The sequence below is a fragment of the Calonectris borealis genome, chromosome 8 (assembly GCF_964195595.1).
Source record: "Calonectris borealis chromosome 8, bCalBor7.hap1.2, whole genome shotgun sequence".
Taxonomy (NCBI): domain Eukaryota; kingdom Metazoa; phylum Chordata; class Aves; order Procellariiformes; family Procellariidae; genus Calonectris; species Calonectris borealis.
In genome coordinates, this window is record NC_134319.1 from 2,590,507 (window position 1) to 2,615,523 (window position 25,017).

The 25,017-nt window shown below is 46.4% G+C and overlaps 1 protein-coding gene across 9 annotated transcripts in view; it reads right to left on the reverse strand.

Annotated features, from left to right (window-relative positions):
• DNAJC6 (DnaJ heat shock protein family (Hsp40) member C6) overlaps positions 1–25,017 on the reverse strand; it is a 53,273-nt gene that overhangs the window by 20,475 nt on the left and 7,781 nt on the right. For 5 of the 9 annotated variants that reach the window (XR_012674428.1, XM_075155579.1, XM_075155576.1 and 2 more), the window contains exons 1-4: positions 19,333–19,597; positions 4,800–4,950; positions 3,850–3,899; positions 3,595–3,743 (exon numbers count right to left, since the gene is read on the reverse strand). Coding sequence is in view for 8 of the 9 variants with exons in the window: in XM_075155579.1 (XP_075011680.1) it covers positions 3,595–3,743; positions 3,850–3,899; positions 4,800–4,950; positions 19,333–19,582 (600 nt within the window). In the remaining variant the exon portion in view is untranslated. Of the gene's footprint in view, positions 1–3,594; positions 3,744–3,849; positions 3,900–4,799; positions 4,951–16,857; positions 17,204–19,332; positions 19,598–25,017 lie in introns of those variants that run through there. The other 4 variants (XM_075155582.1, XM_075155580.1, XM_075155581.1 and 1 more) reach the window with 4 other exon arrangements.

Below are 25,017 nucleotides of genomic sequence, written 5' to 3' on the forward strand. Positions count from 1 at the left end.
TTCTGCTATGTCTAAAGCCGTTGTACAACTTGTCCCTAAAAACTACGGCTCTGATTTCCAAAGGACACTGAGCATCTGTGGTTCTCAGACATTTTGTGTCATAGGATTTTCAAGCCCTATTTGACGGATATTAGGCTGATGAAAGGGAAACTTCTGTTTTAAAAAAAAAAATCATATTTGAATAAGTATAGTTAAGATATGAGCCAGAAAAATGAATGAGCCGAAAGACCACAAATCCTAAAGGATGTCTAGTTACTATCCATTGATGTACTAGTTCTCAATCACAACACTTATCCCAAGAACAGTCCTTGCAGTCTCAAACAGCCCATCATATAGACTTCTACAGACATCTCTGTTTCACCTGGTTTTAATTGAAATATCTTTTTTAAAAGGCATTTTTGGTGAGAAGAAATTTAAAGGAGAAACGTTATGGGGCTTGTTCTCAGGCAAAGAATTGGTTCTGTCTCTCAGCTGACATTTGGATCCTGCTTAACGAGAACAGGGGGCAGGAAGGAGATGGTTTGCCTGGATGTTCTTAAATAGCCATATGATTTCCATACCTGACCGTTTCATCTCTCAGAGGAAGGAAGTGCTCCAGGTTTCATAACACTTGTATTTAGGGTTCTCTCTTACATACACCTACACAACCTCTTACAGCAAAACAGGAATCTCGACTCAAACCGGAGACCTATCAGGCTGTGTTTTGTCTCAAAGAGCGGCTCCCATGACACCCAGAGGATACAGGGACGGCGCGAGCAGGCGGCACTGCCTGACCCAGCGCACCGGCCCTTCTGAGCTGGCCGACCTCTGCTTCACGTTCGGGAGACTTTTGTCTTATCTAATATCTAATTAGATATTTGTCTAATCGCTTTTTAGCCTCATGAAAGTGTTTGGTCTCTGCAATATCCCGACATTCAGCTGTGCGCTGGGTGAGCAAGTGCAGGTTTGCATTTAGAAGCTACCAAGTCAGTCCCTGCTCGAGGCAGGCAGCGAACGACCATTCCCTGTTTATCCTCTCTACAGCATTACCCTCATCCCCCGTCTCCTCCTGTCGCGAGAGCTGCAGTTCGTTTCATTCCTTCTGTCGCACACCGTTGATTTTCCCTTGCCTGTTCCTTTTCTGTGCGTTTTCAGGAAGGGCCGAGGGGCACAAAACCCCCGAAGGCTCACTACGCAGCAACCCCCCGCGCAGGAACAGCCAGCGTTCGCTTTCTGTTCCACGGACCTGGCAGCGCAGGCACTGCTGCAGCTATGGGACCATCGTAAAACGTGAGTTACAGAGCGATCATAAACATTTATTCAATTCTTTAATAAAGGCAGAGTACTGATGCCATAAGTGATGTATATTATTTTATGTTATCAATCATTTTATATTATCACGCCAATTTTTTTATTATTTTATGTCAAGCAAATGTCTTCTCCTCCCAACCCCAACTACTTTTGCAGCAGGCTTCTGGAGGCACAAGATCCAGTTTAGACCACTCAAACACCATTCAGATTCCAAGTGGCTGTTAAAATTAATGACCAGTGACCCTTTCACTGATGATTTGCTGAACAGACCTCATGACAACACACTGTCAAGCATCTGGAAAAGCCATTATCACTTATCAAGTAAATAATATACATTTCCCAACAGTCCATAATTATATATTTACTTTGCCTATAATTACACATGTGCCTGCTGGTTCACAATTAGGAAATTAAATATGTGCTATGTAACATTTTATTTATTTCAAACATAACCGCACCACCACTCATGAAAGACAATGTTACGGAAAAGTAACAGGAGTTCTTTAGAGCTTTGGAAATAAGCAGCCAGCGCTTGTTTTACTTTAGCAGTAGGGCAGCAACAGCCAAGAACGTGACCCGTCAGGGACTTTGAAGTTCGGTTTTGTTGTTTAACGCTATATTTGAGTTACATGTTTTCAAACTGCTCACACATCCTCGAGCAGCCCCTCCTGCTGGGGAGGCGAGGCAGGGAGGAGAACAGAGCGCAACCAGATTTTAGCAGGTTTTAGTGTTCATGGTCCCCTCTTCTCCTCACTAGACCGGGCACTTGGGGCTTCGTGGGCAGGAAAATGGCCCAGCAGGACATTAACTGTCATCTCCCTCCCCTGCCACTACGCAGTAAAGGGATCTACTTTGATCTTAGGAAAAAAAAGTTTTAAAGAAGATAGGAAGTAAAAAGCCTTTCATTTCAAAGAACAAGTATGCGTCTCAAAACTTCAGCTCATCTGGCATCCTCATCCAGAAAATAACGTGATTTCACCTCCTTGATAGCCCATTAGTATTTTTTTCCAATATATATGAAGTTCAACCTCATATTTATAATTGTTTCATGTTTCATCTGATCTCACGTATTGTGTTGTGCACATTTCATTTGCCCGAAAAGTACTCGGAGTCAGTATTTCCTCGCCCATAACCTGAAAGTACACTATTTTATTAAAAGACGCATCATTGTCTTCCTGTGTGTGTCAAGGCACCTACTCGTGCTTCGAGAGTGACATACAAAGTCATCTGTTAAGCTGTTGGGTAGGGTAGGAGATAAAGCACAGGGGTCGGAGGAGTTACGACCAGGTCAAGCAATATACCAGCAGATGCTTAATGCTGGGCTTGCAAAAGTAGATCTGTCTTTCTCCTCCCACCAACAGCAAGAGTGATGCACCAGAACCAAGTGAGACTGAAGATTCAGGGCCCTTGGTATCTTTTAGTCTTTCCCGTTCATTTACTTATATTTAAAGTCATGGCTGGTTACTGATCACCACTGAGAAATTTGCTTCAAGTGTGAGTGAGTGATTTCTGGTGATCAGAGCAATTGCTGAAGATAGATTCAGCTATACCTCAAATTAAAATGAAATTAGGCTTATGCAGCATGAGATTCGCTTACCCTGACCGAGGGTTAAGCCTGGCAACTGTTGAAAGCAACAAAAAATATGAAATTAAAAAAAAAGTTTTCTGAAAGATTAGATCAAATCTTGTATTTCAACAGCAGTATTTCATAGAGATTGCCTCTAAAAGCCATTAATGAACCAGAGCCTTGCAATGTTCCCGTACGCTGTTCTGGTTTTAGAGAAGGAAACTGGGGCAGAGAGTGGAGGTGGGTTTTTAAAGTCACACGCTAGTGGAAGAGCCAAAATGCCCCTCAGATCCAGTTTCCAGTCCTGTGCTTTGTCTGCTAAGGGCTCCTGCTTGATCAAAGCACAACTGAAGGATTGTTCAACATGAAAATAATCTACCTTCTTTTATTGTTATTGTCTTTCAAAGCGCTTTTGTTTTACTCCTTATTTCTCTGCAGCAGCTTCCAACAGCAATGTAGGAGCCAAGGGCAGCACAGGCTCAGCTTAGGGCAATGCCACTTCTCTCACAGGCTCCTAACACAAGCATGATGCCCTCAGCTTTCCAGCTCTTCAATCCCCGTGGTCCCAGGCATCAACTAAAACCCAGAAACCACCACAGCAGCTTAGAAACATCAATAATTCCTTTTTCATCTTCTTACATTCTGCCACGCTTGGGATAGACAGAAACAGGACCTGGTGCCCCGTTTCCCAAGAAGTTTCCCCCCCTTCTCTCGTTGACCTCCCGGAAGACACTCACCCGGTTGTGAAACTTGGCACTGCGATAATACTTGGGTGACAAATTGAAGACCGTGTAGTGGTCAGGATGTCTGGAATCCAAAAACGTCCGTACATCTTCGATGTGATTCCTGAATCCCAGTTCAACGCCTTCAGCCGGAAAAGACATCACTAGAAACGTAAGAAGGAGCCAGGCTGAGCGTGCACCATAACATGTTTATGGACTTCTGAACCCTGGGATACAACAAGTTTTATTTAGCTGATAAGCAGTACTTACCTATGATTCTTGAGGTAATGTATGAAATATCTAGCTCCCCCTTGGTGTAACTAAAAGAAGACAAAGTAGGAGACAGACATTATGCACATGTTTACAGAAGACAGCACATTAGAAGAACCAGAAGAGTGTTTTCCCACAAAGATCTGCTTATTACACAAGGAAAGAATGATCTTAAAACTGATTCGTTTTTGTCGTTGTGCCTTAAGAAGAGGTGCAAATAGCTTGCTGCAGACAGTGACCCAGCCTTCCCTTCTACATACGCAATTAACTGCATGCAGAAGCTTGCAAAAAAGGTCCCTTTTCCCTTCTGTCATTAATTTTCAGTGCCAGTTTTCAGGAGAAATCTCTAGTAGTTTGCCACTTTGCAGATCCCTCAAAGCTTCTGAGGTCTTGCATGCATTAAGTTTCTTTAATTTATCGTAGCCTCCTATCCCGCAGAGGCAGGTAGAGTGCCAAGCACGGGGACAACCCCAGCAGAGGTAACCAAAGCAAAGCTACCTCAGCTCTTTCTTCAACTCAAAAGGTGGCTTTAGAGAAGGGAAGAGTTACATCAGCAAGAATAGTCTCCTTGCACAGCACAGGGAAGGCATACAACATGAGCCAATTTTCAGTGACAAAATATTCAAGTGGTGGCTGAGTAGAAGGACCCTACAGGGGTCATTGAAGGAATCGGAGACCAAGTGCTCCACTCTCACTGGGGGGGCCTTTTCCAGATTTCAGGCTGTTGACGCTCACTTACTATGAAGCTTAGATGTTTTACTTGGGTTTTCCTGCTTCCTTGAGGCCAAATACCAATTATGAGACAGAATCAAAGAAGTGACTTGCGATTTTCACCTCCTTCCTTCATTAGGTTAGCTGGAAGTTGGCTGTGCTAGTTAAGACGGCAGCTCAGACCGGCACTTTGCAGCTAGTAGTTTTACCTGCGTTAGGCAGCTTCAGCTGTACTGTACCTGGCAACAGACTGCATGACCTTTGAAGATGTATCTTTCAGGGTATCCTTCAGGTTATCCTTCAAATTGCTGAAGAGTCTCCCTGCTCCTCCTTTCACCATATCTAGCAAGCCTCCCCCATAGCTGGACTCCATGTCTGGTGATGAGGCACCTTCAAGTACAACAAAACCAAAGCCAGCATCACTTATTTGGAACAAATCCACAGAGCCAACAAACCCACTGCTCTCTTCAGACCGAACATATTCACGTGCGCTGCCGCACGTCAAGCGTAGGGCAAAAGCAGTTTTACATATTAAAGTCATGATTTTCCAGAGATGAAAGAGCACATTCTTGCCAGCTGGGCTCAGAAACCATCAGCGACTCTCAGCGTTGTACGTAGGTTGACTGTTTAATATCAGTACAGTATGGACAACCACCATACAAGCTCCCTCACCTCTCAACCCAACCCAAACCTCTTCAGCACGCAGCTAATTTGCTGATCATAACCAAGACCAAATCAACAACCACCTCCACAGGGGTAAGAAAAAGGCACTAATATAAACGACAGCTCTTCAGCGTAACTGTCACAGCTGCCAGTTTGACTGCAGTTTGACTGAAGGTTGTCTTACGACTGTCCGTTTCTAAGGGTATAGGAGAAGTCATCAGAGTGATTTTAAGTCACTTAAGAGTCCCGTTAGATTTGCTTGAGTGGAAGAAGATAAAAGTTTGGGTTTTGGCAAGAAAAGAATAAAGTTCAGGAATTAAACTTTCCAGCTGAAAATGAGAACGAGAACCTTTTTGGATATTTGTATGTTTGCAGCCTTAGGACAGGACTCAGCAAATTGCTAAGGCTAAAGCGGAGCCGGGCTGACCTCCTTGCCGAGCTTTTCTTTTCACAGCTTGAAATGTCATGAAGTCAGTAGAAGACTAACATAGAGCAAGAGCCATTTAAAGTGTTATTTTAGTGGGCTGTGATATGGCCTTACACCTCAAGTGTTTGCATTTTGCAATTATAACAGAATAACTATTCCACTGTCTTAACCAAGAACCGATTTGTTGCGGCCTTCCTTATCATAGCAGTGCTGCGTTAATAGCGTCGGTCACCCCCAGAAAGGTTAAGTCTAATAAATTGGATGTAGACTTGAGTAAATGTGGTTTTGTGTTATTGCAGAATTGAGTTGTTAGACACAAACCTAGTAAAATGATATTTTAACTGCTTATTAGCTATAAATTAAGCTCTTGACTATTTAAATTGCTTTCTGTTCACTAGGCCTCAACTGTTTTGATCTGAGCCAACTTTAACTATATTTCTGTAATTATACGTTTGTTACCTCATTATGTCAGATCAGCCAGAAGACCCAAATCCTCTAGCACAGCAAATTAAGCAACAAATTAAGCAGCCGATGTAAATGCATGCCACACTCTCAGGTAGTCTCATAATCGAGATGGCATCCGCTAAGCGTTGACCTTCCCAGAGCACCCGGAACGTCTGAGAACATTTGTCCTGCTGTAGAGCCATGGGACAGCTGCTTTGTAAAATGAACATGCTGGTCATTATTAATTACTTCGGCACCCAGAAATGGGGGAGATTTGTCATAGTAAAAGCAGGCTGGTGCCATTGCTAGTGCTCATTATATATTTTACAAAGAGACCTTACAGCTGTCACTTCTCTGGTTCTATAGCATGTCCATGAGTGCTGTTAGATACATGCTCCTGAAATATTGCTCACATAATCATCATTACCAGAAGAAATATTCTACAGGTATTCAAACTATTAAGAAACATGAAAAAACCTACATTAAAAAAGCCCCTACTGATTTACTCTGCAGATTACCAAACCCATTTAAATGGCATTCACTCTTTGAAACCCAGAGTGAGCTATCAATAAATATAATATATAGTATAATACATATCTTTAAACTGGAGACTCCATTGCTAAAGTGATGCTATTCATTCCCCTATGCACAGAGGGTGCTTAATGCACCCTGATGTGGTCATGCTCCACATGCACGTGATCCATGTGCTAGACCGGTAAAATTGGAGGCTGTATCTTCTCCTCTGCATTGTGTTTGTAAAAAGATAGGTAATACTCTGCCAGCTTCAGAACAGAAGATGCCTTCTCAAGGCACAGGAATATTTCTTTTGCCACACCACTTGCAAGTATCTACTTCAAGTACGATTAAAAAAAATAAAAGAAAGAAAAAAAAAAAAATCAAAGTAGCTCATTGGCTTCCAAGTAAGGAATATCAGTGTTTGATGTCTCTTCAAAACTTTGCTTTCTTATTACTCTGTGCTGGGAGAGCCGGGGTGGAAGGAGGAGGTAATGTTCAAAAGGTACTTTCAGTTCTGCAGGTCAACTTTTAAAAGAAAGGAAGGCAGAAAGGTGGTAACTTGGAAGAAGGGAAGCGGCACAAAGAGATCAGAGGACCAATGGTACTGGACAAATTTTTATGGTTGGAAATGCTGTAGGAGAGCAACAGAAAGCCTTCAAGAGAATGGAAAGCCTAGAATCTTTAGAAATCAACCCTAAGGAAAAAGAAAGGGGGAGAGGGGAAGAAACAAAGAGAGAATGAGAATTTCACTATATTTCTAAAAGAAGCAGCAGCAATTAATTCCGAGTTTACTATGTACACTAAAACTGAGAAACAGAAAGGATGTCTAATGAAGAAATGCAAGCTGGTGCTTCTCAACCAAGAGCACAAAGCTAGTATTTAAGATTTAACATGAGACAAGTATTACTTAGCTATCGTGAAGCTATTGAGGAAGCTTATAACGTAGCAGCACTCGGTATAATACCAGCTGCAGTAATTTGCCAGGGTATCTTTTAGTCACTGGATGAGAGCAGCATCCTCGGTGCTGACAAAGACAGTCTTTCTCAGTTAGTAGGAATGATACAGTCTTCACAAACTGTTCACAGAAGAACAAAATAAATACATTTAAAGACTCCTCTGCTAGGCAGCATCTCCTACAAAGCATAAAGATGTATAAAGGAGCAGAAAGGGTTAATGCATTAACACACAAACCTGACAATATATACAGAAACCCACAAGAACAGCCAAAAAAAAATTGATTAAAAAAGGTAGCCTGCCCCTGCATTTTTTGCTGAATAAAACATTTCTGTGCTAAGTCCCTCTTGTAAATGGAGACCTGCAGAGCTACTGCAGACCTTTCCAAGGGACAGGCTTGTGCAAGAGCCGCTGGGACGGGGCACCAGGAGAGGGAGGGCTGAGCCCCACGTCCCACGCGTCTCCTGTGGAAATCAGCCACCTGGCCGGGCATCACCTTCTGCTGCCATTGCACATCCCTGAACCATGCTCAGAGACAGCGGTCTTCACAGGTTTGCTGGTCTTGAACATAAAAGTCCTGAGAAAAGAGCAGTTGGGTTTTCCCTCAAGCAGACTGGCCAGCCTGCAGAGGACTATGACCTATTCTGAGGTAGAAGGACCAAGGACACTCGCCGAGTCTGAAGGGATGAGCCCGTCGTTGCTCGTCGGAGCCCGGCATGAAGGAGGTTCAGGTTTCGCCGTGCAGATAAGGTGATCACCACTAGCTTGGTCAGGATATTGAGTTAGCAGCGTAATGGCATTTCACTGCTCGGAAAGATCTTCCTACCAGAGTCGGGTGGTAAATTCAGAAAAGAGAAATAGTTCTCTCCCTTAACACAAAGGCAAAAGGCACATTTTGTACGGAAATGAAGTGCCCAGGGCACGACACCCCCTCCATCCCACCAGGAACTGCATCCCGTGCGCACATTTGCTTACGCCAAAGCCAAAATTAACACTCACAGACCCCACACGAGCTCCAAAAGCATCTTCTGCTACAGCAGAAACAGGAGCCCGCAAGCTTGTCTGTGTAGAAATTGTTTGCTGCAAGTGAGCAACCCGGGAGCCTGCCACGTGGCTCGGATCCCAGTTTTCGGCACGTTACCACATAGCAGTTCAGGTAATGTTGACCATGGGTTGGAGTTGCTGTCTAGAAGTCTCATTACGGAGAATTAGTCTCTATGTATATGAGGTGCATCTTGTTCCCTACATGGCAAGAACTCTTTATTAGCCCAGTTGTTGGATATTCCCTGAAAGGCTTAGTGCGCTTCAGAGACAGGCTTCTGACCTGTATTTGCAGCACAGGTTGCAGAGGGATCGCTTGCTCACTGCAGCCTTTTCATTTCCTAATAAAGGAACTTTTAATGTAGCAGGTTTACTGCCGCGCGTGTGCCGCAAAGCGTGCCCGAGATGCACGGGACGGCTCTTCTTGAATAGCTCTCTCAGGTGATGGCAATGCTGATCTCCTCGCTGAAGTGCTTCAAGTCAATGGAGCAGCGTGAAAAAAGAGACAACTTCACCCATTCGGTTGACAAGGTGAAGTCTGTACTTGTTCTGGCTTTGAGTTAATGCCTGCTCTGAGAAGAGACTATTCTGCGTTCAGAATAAGCCTCCGGCCATCACCAAATAAAGCGACAACCTGCTGCATCTCCTTATAAAACTAAAATATCTCATAGCGTTCCTATCACCATCCTTTCTCATCATCAGCCAAAGGGTGGGATTTCTCTGAACACATTACAACTGAAGGAGCCTCGGCTGACAGCACCAGCCTTGTGCTGTACAGGGTGGAAGCTGGAGAGCAGAGAAATCTTAATTAAAGCACTCAAGCGCTCTCCTTGCTCTCTAGCTAATCTTACAGAGTACCAGGAGCAGGATGTGCAGCGCAGGAGGAGAACTTCTCCCAAGGCAGAGAGGCTGCCGAGACAGCGCAGCAAACGCTGCGTCCCTATAGACATGTCCCACCGCAGCGGGGGCGCAGCCTGGGAGGAGGCGGCTGTGATCACCAGGGAGGTTCAGAAGGATGCACTCCCCTACAGGAACGGCTGAGCACGGCTCCTCTGCCTGCCGACCCACCACGACCTGCTCACCAAAAGCACAGGCCGGAGCGACGTGAAGTGCTTTAGCAGGACAGCTTTGGGGTGTTGGGAGCTTAAGGAGAACTGATACTCATTGATACTGTCAAAAGAGACCCGCTGTCACCCGTCTTCCCTGAGTAGAGCAAAACCATCAAAGTGTATATATAAGCCTAACTAGGAAACTCATCTTCTGTATCCAGAAGGGAAATACCTCCTGTACCCCCACGAAGGACCACTCGCCTCAACTCCTCTTGCTGCAGTCCCACAAGTAGTGTTTGTGCCTAGTGCTGGTTTGGGCTGGGATGGAATTAATTTTCTCCATAGCTGGTATGGGGCTGTGTTTTGGATTTGTGCTGGAAACAGTGTTGATAACACAGGGATGGTTTCGTTCCTGCTGAGCAGGGCTTGCACACAGTCAAGGCCTTTTCTGCTCCTCACCCCACCCCACCAGCGAGCAGGCTGGGGGTGCACAAGGAGTTGGGAGGGGGCACAGCCGGGACAGCCGACCCCAATGACCAAAGGAACATTCCATACCATATGGCGTCACGCTCAGCATATAGAGCTGGGGGAAGAAGGAGGAAAGAAGGGACGTTCGGAGCGATGGTGTTTGTCTTCCCAAGTCACCGTTATGCGTGACAGAGCCCTGCTTTCCTGGGGATGGCTGAACACCCGCCTGGCGATGGGAAGTGGTGAATGAATTTCTTATTTTGCTGTGCTTGTGCGCGGCTTTTGCTTTACCTGTTAAACTGTCTTTATCTCAACCCACCGGTTTTCTCACTTTCACCCTTCTGATTCTCCCCCAATCCCACCCACTTAGTTGCCAGCTGGGGTTAAACCACGACACCAGTCCTGTTTTAAAGGCTGGGTTTTGGGGCCAGAAATGGGTGAATGACGCAGGTGTGACCCTGCGTGATGGGGGATGTTCCAGCCACCGTCACCCGCAGCCGGTGGTTTGACGGGGGACCACGGAGGGGCCAGCAGCAGAGGGTACCGCACTGCCACCAGCTGATGGAGATGCTCACTGGTTGGAACAAGCAAGAAGTGCCTGGTTTGGAAGCTTTCCCTGTAAGATCTGCACGTTGTGGCCCTCATCTGCCTGGGGGGGGTCCCTGAGCACCACCACCCCCCCCCCAGGCAACCCACAAACCCTACAAACCACAGGGCATGAATCCCAGCTCTCCAGAGAATTAAGGGGGAAATGAGCCGACATTTAAAGGGCATTTAAGACCGTGTCAGTCTGAATATTTATGCTGATGAAGCAATACTTAGCTTGAGAGCGGGGAGGTGAAAGCAAGACGTCTAGAAATTGAAGATCGGCAGTGAAGTACTGCGTTTCGTAGGTTACTTAGCAAGAGTAAACAGACCCTTTTTGCCTGTAAAGGGCAGACAAAAAGCAGACATGAAACCATAGGAAGGGGAGCAGGTTTACCTCAGTCTGCCCAGACTATATGTAACAGTATCTGCAATGTCAAATTATTCTTTTTTTGCTCAGAGCGCTACTGCCTGTGCTTTCGTTAGAGAGGGAGCGAGGAAAGAGCTAAACCTTCCCTGTTCCTCACCACAGTTCTTCTCTAGAAAAGCATTAAAGTCTTCATCTCCCACCCTCCCAAAAAAGAGGTTAGTTTGGGAGTATTAAATGCTCCTCTGTATTCTCTTTCTATGGTACCACGAGAGCCTGACACTATGATGAGAAAAAACTTGTTAGCTGCCTCATACATGTCCCAAATTCCACATTTCTGGAAGTTTTTAGCTGCTCGCCGCAGCCTTCTCCCTCCCCACAAAGTATTTTGAGGGGGAAGGGTTGTTTGCTTGTCTTTCCCCCCCAGATTATTAACAGGGCACGGTGTGAACGGGGAGCAAGGGATGCGGCAGAGGCTGCCCTGTGCCTTGGCAGAAAGGGCCCTTTTAAAGGTCCCCGAACTGAAAGAAGTTAAGCCGCTGTTGTTGTGGCTTCAGCAACAAAGCCCGAATTGTTTTTAAGGAACACTCAGCAAAAAAATGATACTATTTGTGCTTCTGCCTCCCCCCAGCAGCCCCGCCAGCCAGCGGAGGAGCAGCCGCAGCTCACGTTCCTCCCACACGCGGCTCTCCCAGCAAAGTCTGTGTAATACGGGACGCGATTTCACACCAGCATTAAGGGATATAAAGCCAAGCTGCCGCGGCCCCATCATCGTATTTACAGGCTTCACCTCGGCATTGCACGAGAGCCCACGCAGCGTGCGAAGGGGAGGAGGAGCAGCCCTGGTGCAGGCACCCCTGCCTCAACATTATTAGAGCATCCTCATATAGGTACATCACGTATGGAGGGGCATATGTGTGCAAAAAATGGACAGACAGCCAAACCGACCCAGGCAGAGCAGTGTCCCCACATCCCTGGGTATCCTCAGCATCCCCAGCTCCTGCTGGTCCCCGCACTCTTCCATGCTCAGCACTTCGTCTTTCAGGGGATTGCAAATCAATTTGCAGACATTAGTGGAAGAGTTCAAACTCCCGTTTCAAGGGGGAGGGTAGCAGGTATTTCTAAATGAAAATCTCTGGGCAAGTGGCTCCTTTGCATCAGTGATAATCGATAGCGTTTAGATCCGAGTGCTTCGTTTGTCAACTACGTTTTAAGAGCACAATCTCAGTGCCCTGAAGCCCAATCCTCCCTAACCGTTCCTTCCAGCACACGGCTCTCTTCTGGACAGCTGAGCTTTATCACATTTAAGCAAAAACTCTAAAACATCTATGCTATTATATGCAGTTACATCCTCTCTTAGATCAGACGTAGCCCAAGTGTCATAATTACATCAACTTTTTAACAGGCACTGAGTGGTGGTCTGCAAAGGGGAGAAAGCAGCAGCAGCAGCGGCAGCTAAAACAGCGATAAAGGGGCATTCGCAGGAAAGGAGAGCGCTTCTACCTGCAGAAATTACTTAGGAAGTTCCTCAGACTCACATAGACCCTGAAGATTGATTTTTTTTCCTTTTTTTTTTTTTTTGTTACCAGTCTTATCTGTCCCCTCCTCCACCGCTGCCCCAGATTCCTGGTAGAGTTAGATTCCCTACAAGGCTGAGCATGGGTCTCTTAAAATTAAAGCATTATTCTGTAAAAACAAACAGCAAAACACATGCACAGTAGAACCGCAGGACAGTAGCAGCAGAACAGGGTCCTACCCTTTGATAACACCATTACTGAGACACCCAAATCCAGGTTTCACTCGTCGTGATGCTTTAAAAGATATAGCGGAGCAAGTGGAAGGCTGCTTTAGCAAGTGTAATCCCCAAGAAAAGAGGTTAAAGCCCATGGGAATGACTTCAGCATGGCCAAAGGGAAGTTTAAGATCGGACTATAAAGATGTCTGGACTCTCTAAGGGCAGAGGGAAGCAGGAGATGCACTACGAGCCAAGGAGCCTGATGCAAGAGAAGGGCTCATCAGATCACAAATCACCTGAGGGTATAACCCAGTATCATCCCTCACCCCCAAACCCGCGCAGTTCGGCTGTTTTGCAGTAAGCGTATTAACGATGAGACTGCTCGAGACAAACCCCCCAGCGGCTCTTGAGCAGGAGGGGAAAGCTGGATTCACCGGAGGCTGAATTTGGGTTTCTTTGTTTGGTTTTTTTCTTTTAATTTCTCCGGGTTTTTTTACTGCAACTTTCCAGTAATTAGCTGGCACTGCACTATCCAGACCTTTTGCCTGGAACAGCTGGCATATCAAACAGAAATTGCCGCAAGACCCAAAGCTGCATTATTACCTGCCCAAGAACTTCTTGGCAGCTTTACCGCTAACAGAGGTTGTTCTGCCCTTCTCACTCCCAAAAGCTATGAGCATCCTCTTCAAATGAAGTTAGGCTGGGAAAATAAAGCCATTATAAACTTACAAGGGGCTCATGTACTACAGACATTGGGAGGAAGGAGAGGAGAGAGGAGGAATTGAGAAGCTCCTAAATAGATGCTTTAAATAGGAATAGGACTGGGTTCACACCTTAAGGAATCGCTGGTACAGGGAGATTTCTACGCGTTTCTGCTGCTGTTGGGCAACGCACGTCCAGGCAGGCAGCGTTGCCTCCCTCCTCGAGTCCCGCTCCGACTACAGGAAAAGCTGTATTCCCCTTGCCACAAGAAGTCACGGTCCCGTTCTGCCTGTGGGCTGGGACAGGGTCCCTGACCTCCCCTGGGAAGCACTCGGAGCCGCTGGCAGCACGGAGCACGCTGCAGGGTAGAGAACCTCAAGAACTTCCTCTTGCGCTTTTCTATGATAAAATGCTAGAACTAATGTTGTATGAGCCCAAGGCTTTTTATTTGAAGGTTCATTTGAGACTAATAGCCTAAATAGAAACATCATAGAAATTTGAAGGATTAAGATATTTCTGCTTTTGCTTGAGAAATAGTAACTAAAGAATGCTGCTTGCACCATCAACGAAGCAATATGGAGGATTTCCACGAAGAGGCATTTTTGCTTTCTTTTTTAGAAGAGTAGTGATGTTGAGGGAGGGGGGAAAAATCACCCCCCAGCACCGTGCCAGATTTGTTTCATTTGTTCTATATTTTCCCTTATGAAGCTCATACTACCGTGAACAAAATGCATATAAGGCTGGAATACTGAACTACTAGCACAAACCATGAAACTGGTCTTTAAAGTTGATTGACATTCTCTCTGCTTCTCCTCCCTGTCAAAACAACAAAAAAGAAAAGCACTACTGCCAACACCAAACCATTCAAGTGTCCAAAAAACACCAACCAAACAAAAGAGTTATTAAACCGAACCTCCCCGTTTGAAAATGCAGCTAGAAGAGAATACAAGACAACATTGTCAGCGACGGTCTTTGTCCCTGTGCCAGCGACATGCAGATGTCTCTCTTCTGACTCAGTGAAAAGGAATCACCAGAGTACAAGAGATTATGTTTGCAAGTGTAAAACAGTTCAAGAAATCTCAACTTCAACACTTGCAATTTATTTAAAACGCTTTTCTTTTGCAGTTGCTCTGCCTGAGGAAGCACGTAGCACAAGCAAGTCTTTCCCGAGTGTTTAAAAGCTATTTTGTAGATTAGCTAAACACCACAGAAGAGCATAGAAAGAGTTTTTTCCTTTCCTAACATGTATCCTTGCTGTTACTTTTATATCTTGTTTCTTAGAACCTCTTCTTCTTTCAATGGTCAGCCAGCTGCTAAGAAAGCATTATTGAACGCCACAGCAAAAACCTAAATAAACTGCTTCTTCACTGCCTGCTTCTCATCTTGTGAGCACTTTCAGCAACTTAAAAATAAAGGAGCACTACATAGATGTTCTTCTTGGAATTTGTTTTTTTGGACTCGGAATGTTTTATGTCCTGCCAGCTTCAGCTCAAGTCTCCCCTTGTCTCCCCTTCCCTCCATCCTCAAACTCCCAAGCCAAGTCCAGCACACTTGCTGGAGGAACCGGCAGTTAGCAGTAACGTATAGGTCCCATTAGAGTTACGCGCTATGATCATGTTACTATATTGCATCTAGCATATTCCATAGGAGTTGTTTAAAACATTACATCAGGAGCTGAACATTCAGCAGTTAAGGGCATATGCTAAAGTTGCACAGAGCTTTAATGCCCACTTGAGGCGTCGCAGAACTTAAGCAGAACCCCGTATCAACAGACCACACTGTGGGATTTAAACCTGAGATTTAAACCACACACTGACCAATATTTCATTTTGAGTGGTTTAAGTCTGGCAAAGTTTAAAGCAACCAAAGACAAGGTCATCACACAAGCATCGTCAGATACCAGCGCTAACCGTTACAGCCGCCCTACCCGAAATAAAGTTTCTGCTCTTGGCTCCTTTGAGCTAAACCCAAGGCTAACAGGGAGGCACTCGACATCGCTGTGGGCAGGAGTTTCCATTTTTGCTGCCTGTGAGCACAGAGGTACCCCAGGCTGTACTTTGAGCAACTTAAATTGCCACTACTTCAGTTAAACAGCTCACGTTAGCGCTCCTCTGCATGGCACGGGTGATGGTGGCAGAAGCATTTTTAACAATCTGAACCAAGAAGCGTTTACCAGTCCCAGAGACTTTGAAAATCTTATTTTCCCAGGCTCAGCCACTGGACACAGCCTGGCCAGACCCTCCATCCCGGTGCCTGCACCCCCAGCACGCCGGCACAGAGGCATGGTAGGGTCAAAGGGCCCCTCGGGGTCCCCTCCGTACCAGCTCCCCTTCCAGCCGTGATCAGATCCTGCCTTCCAACAGCAACCCCCTCCCACACACACCGTGCTCTTGGTTCCCGGCTTCTTTTCTTTTGCCTTTTGACACTAAGCAGTATCAGTCCAAAAAAAATATTAAGGCAATAATCATAAGTACTCACAAGTTACAGCATAGCTGTAACCACGGATTATTTTCATTGCAAAAGGCTGTTTGTGAGATTGCAAGCCCACATTAAGAGATGATACTTTAAGATTAATACTTTGAATTAGTTAAAAAAAAAATTAATAGAAAAACCCAACAGGGGCCCACTTTCTCAACTCCTGTGGGTCAGTGTCGTTGCAGCAACAGCAAATACAGCCACGCTAGCTAAACCAACGGCAATTTGCCCCAGAATTGCCAGCATTTTGTGCCTTTAGCACAAATCCACACTCATCTAACTTCTATAATCGCTTAATATTAATCTACACACACATCTTCCAGATGCAAAGGCCATTTTTCTAAGCCCAGAGTGCACTGCCCTGGTGCAGATGAAACTTAATACGTGGGGAGAGAAGAGGAAGGTTTGATTCCCCAGCTATTTAACTTCATCGAAGACGCTATTTAACTGCACCCAGAGATGTTCGGCTCGAGCGCAGCAATAACCCCGCCAGACAGACAGACAAGGCGCTGCGCTCACAGCCTGCTGCGCCGAGTGTCCCAAATTGCCTGGTGACACGGAGTTGTACCTCCGGACTGTTTCATTCCTCAACTGCAACCAGCCATTTTGGTAACTCAGGCAGCAGCTGTTCCGCCACACATGAAACCATTACTTAAAACCAGAAAAAAACCCTCCAAACCTAAAACGTAAGGGAGGTCAGGCATGTGGGAAGTACATCACGAGCTCCGATTTGGCCGGGGCACCTCAAGGATCTCACCTTCAGGGTCTGCCACCTAATTATGCAGAAGACGTAATTAGGGGGCTCCCCTGCCCCACCAAAACCCAGCAGCACACCTCCCTTGCACCGTAACATGGCACCAATTTATCTCACCCTTCTCCTTCCCGGGGAATTCGGGTCTCTTTTCCCAACTGAAATATGCTCTACCACAGCCCATCTTGGGAATTTAGACTTCAGCATCATTAGTGGGAGGAGTCTGAAGTATTTATAATATGAATATAGTCTCTATTTAAAAAAACAAAACACAGAAGGTCGGTGGTAGTTTTTTTCCTTGCTCTTATTAAGCCAAAACCCCAGCCACCACATTCTCCTGTCTTTCCCTTACACCGCTTCCTAATTCCCCCCCCATTCATCTTCACCTGCATTAAAGATAAATCATGTCCCACAATTCGTGAGCAGCTTCAGTTACCAAATCCCTAGAAATCACAAGCACACCTGAGGGGTGGATATGGTTCTTTAAGCTTTTAGAATTTCATACTTGGCAAAGAAAAATGTCTTTGCAATGAACTGACAAAAATCAGGCATTTATCAGCATAAAGTGTTCAAACGAACAAGGCAGACACAAGTAAGGACTTCAGGTTTAGAACACAGCATCACACTCCATACAGCTTTTTTGAACTTCATTTCATGAAGATTTAGAAACACCCACCAAAAAGCCCTTATTAAAAACATAAGGTATTAAAAAAAAAAAAAATCCTATAAACTCAATTCAAGGGCCATATTAAGGCCTGAGGTTTGTTGCTGCTTAAGTGTCAGGTGTGTCGTTTATAGTGCCTGTAAAATGTAGGCAGTGAGAGTACCAAAATGCACTGAAGAAAGCAAACTCTGGTTAGCACAGATCTCTTAACCATTAGCTTCCAAATCCCAGAGATGGCCCTTGATCAAGCCCATGTGTTTAAGGGGAGAACATCCTAGAAACTGATAGAGGGCATTAACACAATTAATGCTCTGGGATCTCTTCATACTAGCTGAATTGTTGATATGGCTGAATATTGCACAAAACCTGTAAATAAAGGTATTGTCTAGCTATCCGTAAGCACTTTTTTTTTGCTCAGCAGGGAGCAGACTGGCTTGCAGAAACCAAACAGAACAATTGCAACAGCAACGCTCAAATAATACACTGACGCTAGACAAAAGCCATGACTTGACACGAGCTGCGGCACGCTCCCGCACCTGGCTGGATGCGAATGCCACCTTCCACAACACTAATGCCTTTGGTTCTTAAAGTTCTAGGAAACTCATTCAGATAATTGCTTTAATGATAGATATTAAACTGACCGCAATATCTAACCATCTCAGCAGATGCTGATGTAAGAATCCGAATAACTGTAACACAGCAGCCTGCTGCGAGTAAGAATCTACTGACACATACTGTGATTACAAGCAACTGTAGCAGAGATATCGTAGCAGCAAATTCAAATGCATTTCTAAAGTCCAGAAGGAAAAAAAAGTTAAAAAACAAAGCCAACCCCGAAAAGAACTCTTGAAAGCAAATTCAAATGGCAAAGGGAAAGAGGAAAACGTGACTCTCATAACATCAGAGAAAATGTGAAAAACAAATCAAGGCAAGACTCCCTCCGCCCAAGCCCAGACACGGGTCATTAGGGGTTTTTCCCCCCACCCAAGCCCAGACACAGGTCATTAGGGGTTTTTCCCCCCACCCAAGTCCAGGCATAGGTCATTAGGGGTTTTTCCCCCTCGAGAAGAGGTTACCACATTAAAACAAAGGTAATGTATTCTAAGTACTTGCTGTCTTGGGCCCACCCCTTTCTCTCATGGAAAGGTACCAGTATCGCTGCAAGATTCCCCCGTTACAACGGACAGACGTCAGATTTGGCCCCCCTCAACTAAACAGGGTATTTCCCTGGACAAGTTTGACCTTTAGAAGTTCTCTGCAAAGGCTGTAGATGTTCGTTGCGATGGGCCCATCTAACCGACCAGAACCAAAGCCAGTTTGTTTCAAGAGATCACTTAAAAGCCATCAGATGAGTACTCTTGATTACTGGTTATCCAGGCAAATTTGAACCTGTGTTTCAGAGGTGAAGAGCTCTCTATCCCATTACCAGTAATAAAGACCATCTGGTCCCCTACTCCCTGATTAAAAAAAAAAGGTGCATGCAGTGCATCATCTATCAGAATTAATCCAACTCAGTTTGATGAGTGCTTTTGGGGGGGGGGAGGAGGAAAAGTAATGATGATTCTGGGAAACAAGTCAGTTGGGGAAAGATCCCAAAACACTCCATCCATTTTAGCTTCAGAACAACCCTTCCCTCTTCGGGGGTGAAAACAGGAGCCAACTGTGAGGACTATTTCTGCAGCGCTACCCGCCCCGGGTGGATTTCCTTCATCCCACCGCCCTCCCTTGGACAAAGGGCCGCTATTGTTCCCGGCTACAAAGGCTCCCCATCCCCACGCAACAACGACAACTCCACCACTGCGCAGCAGACCCTCCACGGCGGACACCCACCCACCCACCCACCCTCTCTTCCCCTTACCCCCACGCGCCTCGCGGGGACCCCCCCCCCCCCCCCCGCCCCGTGGAGGCCGCGGGGGTGGGGGCGCCCCTACCTGAGCTGTCCATGGTGCTGCCGCCCTCGGCGCGGTGCTGCTGCTGCTGCTGCTGCTGGCGGTGCTGCTGCTGCTGGCGCTGCTGCTGCTGCTGCTGCTGCTGCCGCTGCCGCGCCGGGCTCCGGCCGCCCGCCCCCGCCGCCGCGCTGCCCCCGGGCTTCCCCCCACCGTCAGCGCTGCTGTCCACCAGCTGCAAAGATTCATAGCCGTCACTGCCCGGCTTTTTCCGGTAGCTCCCCAGCAGGCTCATGGGTGAACCGGGCGGAGAACCTCCTCTGACGCCGCGGGCAGGAGGGGGAAGGCAAGTGCTCCGGCCGCCCCGAGGGGAGGGGAAGGGCGGAGCGGCACCGGGAGGCCGCCTCCCGCCTTCCCTCCCCGTACGCGGTGCCGCCCCCTCCCGCCCCTCCGGGGCCCGGAAGCAATCGCGGAGGCCGCAGCCCGAACGCCGGGATTTCAGGCCCCCGGTAGAAGCATCTACAACTAAATTAGGTGATGCGGTGCTGGAAACGCTGCAGCGCAGCGGGGCGGCGGCGGGTCCCCCCGAGCTGCTGCGAGCCATTAGTTAGCGGAAATGTGCTGGATCGACACCATTTCTTTCTCCGGGGCTCTCACAGAATGGTTTGGGTTGGAAGGGACCTTTAAAGAGCATATATAGTCCAACCCCCCTGCCACGGGCAGGGACACCTTCCACTAGACCAGGTTGCTCAGAGCCCCATCCAACCTGGCCTTGAACACTTCCAGGGATGGGGATCCACAATAACCCCTTCCAGTGCCTCACCACCCTCATCGTAAAACATTTCTTCCTTATGTCCAAGTTAAATCTACCCTCTGTCAGTTTAAAACCGTTGCCCCTTGTCCTGTCACTACAGGCCTTGGTAAAAAGTCTCTCTCCGTCTTTCTTATAAGCCCCCTTTACGTATTGAAAGGCCGCAAGAAGGTCTCCCCCAAATCCTTCTCCAGGCTGAAAAACCCCAACTCTCTCAGCCTGTCTTCACAGGAGAGGTGTTAGAGCCCTCTGACCATTTTTGTGGCCTCCTCTGGACATTTCAGAGATGGCTTCATGCTGGGGACAGGGAGAAGGATACTCTCATTCATGCATTCTGGCAAACACATCCCTCTCCCAAAAGAGGTCCTCCTAGGCTGTACAGCTGGCGTGAAGAGGTTCTCGAAATAGCCATCGACATTAAGATCTGTCACGCCAGTGAAAGGTGCATTCCTTGGGAATGGGCCAAGATCACCGAGTTACGGGCTGACCCAGCTAATTCTGCAGTCTAAAGGAGGAGGGATGGCACAGCAGTTCTGCGCTGAGCCTCCAAAAACCTAAAGAGCATCTCTGGTTCCGTGTAACGCCGCGTCTGTCTGTGGGCAAGGAACCGGAGGGGGTCCCGATCCCCATCCCACACCGTGGGATGCATCAGCATCAGCAGCCCAAGCCCCTGCCTGTGCGACTGCCGGCTTAAAACCGGTGGCACCCAGCTGAAGAAGCGCTACCACCGATTGCTAAGTCATTTTGGTTGTTAGGTCTCACCAATCCATTTTTAGCTGTTCACGTGTAAACAGACTTTAGGCCGACACAAAGTGTGTCCTTGAACAACTGATGAGCCATATCTCGCTCGACACATTTTGCAGCCACGGCTAGGAGATCATAATTTCATTTTGCATGGAACAGAGGAACTGACGGATGCTCCAAAGGAAATGACCATTGTTAAACTCTTCTAAATGATTTCTTTTTAATTTAAGGAAAAAAAAAGGCAAAAAGAAGCCGTAGCATCCAGACACAAGTGTGCCTTCAATCTCTTACAGAAAGGACACAAAGTACTCTGCTTAGAAAAATAGCGGGGGTTTGCTTCTGAAGCAATAACATCAATAAGCGCTTCTGTAGCAATAACCAGAACTTGAAATATTACTGACACTTGGCTGAAACTTTCCTGCTTAACACTCCAGGGCAGTGGGCATCTGGTACAGCCATACCTTGTCATGTGCTATTGTTTATATAACTCCTGCAATTTTATATTACAGTGCGGACAAGGTACATCTGTGACCCAGAATTTTCTCAGAAAAATCCAAGCAGATTTACAAACAGCAAACTAAAATGAACTAACCTGACGTAAACGGTTCACAGTTAGCAGCGGTAACAGCTTGAACTCAAGGTTAGAATTCTGTATTTTCTACCCCTTCCTTACTGGGCTCTTAATACACCGATCTGTACGGAGCAAGACACAGATTGCAACGCTCGCCAGTAGGAATGGCCCCCCCCCTTGGCACGCATATGCAGCAACTTAATAAAGAAAAAATAAAAGCGCAGGTATTTTTACTAGGGATCACATCTGTTAGTCTCTCCTAGTCAACCTAGGATACAACAATTCCTGTGCTCTAGGATAAAAATGGGAAACTGGGGGGGGTCAAAGTGGATTGTCATTTATTTTGCTTGCTCGAACACGAAAAACCAGGCTCTCAGGTGAAGGGGGCACGTTAAGGCTGTGTAACATTTCCATGAGTACTCAAGCACGCTTGCGCTGGAGGCAACTGCAGCCTCTTAGAGGGAACAAGCTGGGGAACCTGGCACGGCACAACGCCCTACACAACCTATCCCCCATCTTAAACTGTTGCCTGTGGTCTCTAGCCTGCTCTGCTGCCTTTATCCATCAGTTCCCGAAGCTCAGCTTAGACAAAACTTCATATCCTAAATCCAGAAGTCATCTCTCTCACCGGAGAGCAGCAAGGGTCTGTCTGCATTAGGCAGCGAAAGGAAAGCCCTGCTGAAAATGTTTTTGTGGAAAAAGGGTGCAAGCAAGAGCGAGAGGTTCACTCCAGCAGGAATTATAGCTCACCCTTCTCCAAGTACTGGAGCAGGTCCAGAATTTGTATTTCCCCAGCCACAGTCTCATTGCTGCTGCCCGCTGGAGCCTCACAGCATGTCTTTGGCTCAACATTTCATAGAATCATAGAATTGTTTAGGTTAGAAAAAACCTTTAAAATCACCAAGTCCAACCATTAACCTAGCACTGCCAAGTCCACCACTAAACCATGCCCCTAAGCGCCACATCCACACGTCTTTTGAATACCTCCAGGGATGGTGACTCCACCGCTTCCCTGGGCAGCCCCTTGCAGTGCTTGACAACCCTTTTGGTGAAGAAATGTGTCCTAATGTCCAGTCTAAACCTCCCCTGGTGCAACTTGAGGCCATTTCCTCTCATCCTGTCGCTTGTTACTTGGGAGAAGAGATCGACCCCCACCTCGCTACAACCTCCTTTCAGGTAGTTGTAGGGTTCCTACCCGGTGTTGATGCCACTGTTGTGTCTGCAGCAGGCAGAGTACATCATACTTAGAAAAAAAAAACATTTCTCCTCGTTGAATCCACTATTAATTCATTTCTTTCCACATTTGTCCCAGAGTTTGGGGGATCGTAGCTTGCTTTCCCTCCAAGGAGTCCCAAAGGGGAATCACCACCATAGCCTGAAGCTCCACCTGGACAGAGAGGGTTCTGCAAAGCGTCAGCGCAGGCAGGGAGTAGGGACAGTGCAGCCTCTCCAGGGGATCTTGGGACAGAGGAGGGAGGAGGAAACAGACTTCAAAGTCCCCTCCTTGCTTGTAATTACCGTTGCTACAAACACAAAGAGATGGGATTAGGGAAGTTTGTTGTGTGGGATTCAGTTGAAGCAGCACTTATCCATGCATTTTCCAGCCCTATGGGAAGTTCAGCTGAAGAGAACATATAAAGTAATATTCACCTCTCCTGCAATTCTCCGTTTAAGTTGGGCTAATGAAGGGGGTTAATGAAGGGCCACATGATTTCTCTCTTTTGGAGGTCTACAGTATGAAAATGCTATATACAAAAACCCAAAATCAAATAACATGTTAAATTGCACATGACTTTCAAAAATGAGAGTAAAGAAGGATCTAGGGAAACAGCTACTTAGAAAAATTCCTTAACATCCTTGAAGATTTATTGAGCGGTAGCTAATGATACTACAGAATAATATAGATGTTTGTATTCTGTTTGAATGGTGAGGCTGGCAGGTGCCATTAAGGCTGTGGGAGATGTTAACGACATGCTGAGGAGGATTGTATGCTGCTTGAGTCTCAAGAGACACAAACTCTCTCCCCATTATTGACCTTGGAAAAGTCAATTGATTTGCCAACCTCTAACTGTCTGCTCTTCTGTCGGGGTTGCAGCCTCTCCTGGGTAAAGTCTCTTTTCGTAGCTGTAATCAAGCACCAACTATACTGAGGTGCAATTTCATTTTTTCCACCTCTCCTCCAGCTAGATGAACAGTTAAGGTGAAATATTATACTCTTAATTCTTCAGGAACGCATTCAAACTGTGGAGTGTTGTGCGAATTACAAATATAGCTTGAAAATTAATTTAATATCTGGAGCAACACCTTTAAAATTCAATATACTGAACATTTTTTCCAAAGTTACTCCACTGTGAACAATGAACTCTCCCTGCACAAAGTGTTTCTGCAAGAGGTCCAAACCCAGGACCCAGTACGTACATAGGTAAGTATATGGGAAGTACCAGCCATGCTGTATGATATAGGCTGCTATCGCTGCCTGAAAAAGACGCATGTGTTATTAAGAAAAATAAGACTTGCTCAGTCAGCTTTCATATTTCTCCAGCAGATTTCTATTTCCATTTTCATGCTGCTGCACGGGGCAGCTCCTTCTCTCTGCAGCCCAAGCTATAATAATTGCTTTCCTCTTGCCTGCCTCCTCATTCCTTGCAGTGGGACACTGGGCCATCAAAACATACTCTAGAGAATTAACTTTTTTGCCTTTTCCCACCTCAAAGCACTCGAATCCTAATCAAATAACCTTAATTCAAACTCCTGAATTTAGGCTACCTTCAACATTCCTATAACAAGTACTCTACAAAATGGGCTTTCAAAAAAGAAAAAAAAAAAAACCAAACCAAAAAAAACCAGCGCAAGCTCTTTAGTCTGCTTACCTTCCTTGAAACCTTGCAAGAAGCACCCGTGGCATTCAGCCACGGTTACGTTCTGGAGAACCCTTTAGCAACCCATTAACCCCCCCATCACACACTGCCACGTTATCAAGGATTGAGCTGTGCCATGAGCCATCCTGCCAGCGGAAGGGCCTTAAACACCGGGATAAATTGAAGCAGTTTGATAAACTTTTGACGGTCTGAAAAAATAACAACCACCACCTTTTTGTGTTTGTTTAGTACCCAGACCTACAGCACAGCCTTTGCCGTACACGTTAGGTAGCAGGGTATTGCTTGAGATTTTGACGCTTAATCTAGTTAGTCATCAAAAATTTGGTGTAGCAAAGGCATCTCTCCTGCCCTAAAAGCTAGTTGGGTGCAGAACTGACAGCACTGAGAACTGTGCCTCTGTCAACATTACATTTACCCCCGGAAGCCCCATGTCTTCCCAAAAACACAGACCAACCCTAAACCCTACCCCTTCCCCAGCCACCACGCTGAGCCGGGGGGCCACAACCTGCTCACAGCAGCTCAGCCCCCCCACGTAGGGAAGAGCATGCTCCACGGGGATCAGCTTTGATCCTAGTGCCCACGGCACTCTTCCAGCAGGAAAAGCAAGAGCAGCACCATGTTTTTCCTCCTGGACCTGCCCCATAGCAATTTTACTCCAGCAAGTATCCATACCCTATACTTTAGGAGATGGGTCTGTCTCACTGCCCTCCTCCCCAGGGAGCACA